At 38.6% G+C, this 2,500-nt stretch overlaps 1 protein-coding gene across 1 annotated transcript in view; it reads left to right on the forward strand.

The window, feature by feature from the left end:
- The window catches only part of LOC137970512 (ubiquitin carboxyl-terminal hydrolase 10-like), a 15,224-nt gene that overhangs the window by 40 nt on the left and 12,684 nt on the right, over positions 1 to 2,500 (forward strand). The window contains exons 1-3 of the mRNA XM_068817055.1: positions 1 to 101; positions 208 to 297; positions 416 to 470. The exon at positions 1 to 101 is cut by the window's left edge and continues 40 nt beyond it. Coding sequence (XP_068673156.1) covers positions 84 to 101; positions 208 to 297; positions 416 to 470 — 163 coding nt within the window. The 5' untranslated portion in view covers positions 1 to 83. The remainder of the gene's footprint in view (positions 102 to 207; positions 298 to 415; positions 471 to 2,500) is intronic.

Consider the following 2,500-nt stretch of genomic DNA (forward strand, 5'->3'; position numbering starts at 1 on the left):
CAAGTGGTATTACGAGCTAGGGAGATTCCATTGATGCATTTCTCAACATAGGTTTTGCCGAGTGCCTTTGTGGCTAAAAAAAAATGCCTAATCCAGGAGAGGTGAGAAAAGCAAAATCTTGGGTTAAATTCTCGTTGTCAACGTAAGTTAGAATCTCATGCTTTGCTTTGCTTTAAATCTAAATAGTTTCAATTGTGTCCCTCTTAGGGCTTAATCTTCGGTGATTTCACCCCAGAAGAATGGGAGAAATACTTCAATAACTCGCTTGCTCAAAGTGGAAATTTTCAGGCAGTTGAGGTACTTCACTGCTTTTGAGTTAAAGCAAATTGCTCTGCAGTTGAGTGCGGGTTTGAGTTTATTTCATGTTCCAAATAACCAATAATGATGGGTTCTTTTCATAATGGTTTTTACGCAGTTTCTGTTCGATTTCGAGAATTCTGATCCCGACGACCAGTTCGCTAGCTACAAAGGTACGTACGTATCAGGAGCATTTGTTCCGTCAAAATTAATTTGATTTGCGTATAGCCCATCATTTTTGGGATTGTTAATCTAGTGTTTAATTTGATGATTGGCCAAGTAAGTGGCATGATATTCGGCATTAATGTTGGAGCGATTATAGAATTCAGGGCCATCACAGCGCAATCCATATGCAAATTGTTGGAAGCTTCTGAAGAACGAAACACATAACAAGAAGCACTGTTGTTATTCAATGATAGCCTTAATTTTAAGCTAACGACTGTAGCAAATAATCCCCCTTCACTCCACTCAGGCGACTCTCTTGGCATTAAATGTTATTGAAAATTGTCTCCTTGGGGTCAAGAATTGTGCGAAAATGACCAACCTACAGGACCTACATGTAAATGAAAATGACCAAGACAAGACATATTTTGGGTTATCTTCGACCGGCGTAAACGTTTCTTGGTTTTGTTTGCCACCTGGCATCTAATGGAAGTTCAATGTGTTTCTGAAGCTCTCGACTTCAAAATGAAAACCTGACTTCTCTACACTTGAACCCTGATAGGACCCTGTCTTTCCCAGATTTAGGTAATGTTCAAATGAGCCTGGATCTGTAGGAAATTGTGTACTTATAACAAAATTCTTTGGGAAATCTACAATGCTTGAAGTCTACAATGCTTGAAGACTCTGCTGATGATGGGGAGGTTGATAAAAGGTGTGGGAGGAGTGTGCCTCTTTGTGAATGAGATCTCTATTTGGACGATTTCTATGTTGAGAGATTCAAACTTGGATCCAAATCATTATATATAATTGCCACATGGAATCTCAAGCATAGTAGGGCATGACTGTAAGCCTAATTTGCCATTAAATCACAAAACAATCACAAAAATCTCCAGATGATTTGCCTCAACTCTTTTAAACTTGTCGACCTTAACATTTTAGTCGTGTTAAGGTTATGTAATTCTGATCATCTTTTGGTGATAGAAAACTGAAAATGGGCCACTCAGATGATATATTCTGTACTAGTAAACATTACATTTTTTACTTCTGATATTGATTGGTCGTTCATTTCTTTTTCCCTTAATATCGTGTTAATTAAAATTATTTTCATCTGTTCAGGACACGGTTAATTATAATCTCTTTGGGAGAGTCAACGATAAATTACTCTAAGATTTGGCCCATTTGAGAATCCAGGTTTCTAGATATTGTGACGTCATGAAACACATGACCAAGTCATCCATATGTAAGTATGTTAAGGCTGCTGGATGGCTTTTGCATTGGTTCTTTTCTGGTGCTTGAGCTGTAATAAAGTTGATAGAAACAGTCCTCAACTTTGCGGGGGCCTTGCTAATCATCTGGCTTGTTAATCATCTAACATGCTTGAGAATAGGTCACCAGATTCTTTGCTTGGTATGTATGATTATGAATGTAGCTTGATAACATCTGCATTCACTAAAAACTATATTCCCTTTGACCTTTTGCTTCCCAAGAGAGACGCTTGAAGATCTTTCTCTGTCAAATGCCGGTTGTTCAAGTGTGAATGGCTTAAAAGACCCAACATTAGTCACTCATGGCTTAATTGTCCTTATCACGGAGTTCAGTCAAGTTTTGAATCACTGCTTCATGGATTGAATTTACAGTTTTATTAATTTGTTGTGCGGCCAGTCATAGTTTAGCAGCAGGTATAGTTTCTGCGAATTGTGGGTAAAATAAAAATGCTACAGCATGCTCCGGTCACTTTTCAGATATGGCTGATTTCTGTCTTTGAGTCATGAAGAACAACAGCACACACAGTGTAATTTAATACAATACAATACGTACTTAATTGACCGCTTCCCCATTGGGGCTTTTCGGGGCCAATGAAACACAGTTAACGAAACGACGAAACAGAACAACAACAACTGTTAAGAATCCCAACTGGCCGAAGGCAAACCAGTTGGCTATTTACAAGCCATGAAATTGAACTAGGGACTACCTGGAACAAATTCAACGAGCGGTCAGAACGTGTGTTGAACGTGGGATCTCTGGATTTCAAGGAACCACT

Source organism: Montipora foliosa, chromosome 1 (assembly GCF_036669935.1).
Source record: "Montipora foliosa isolate CH-2021 chromosome 1, ASM3666993v2, whole genome shotgun sequence".
NCBI classification, from domain to species: domain Eukaryota; kingdom Metazoa; phylum Cnidaria; class Anthozoa; order Scleractinia; family Acroporidae; genus Montipora; species Montipora foliosa.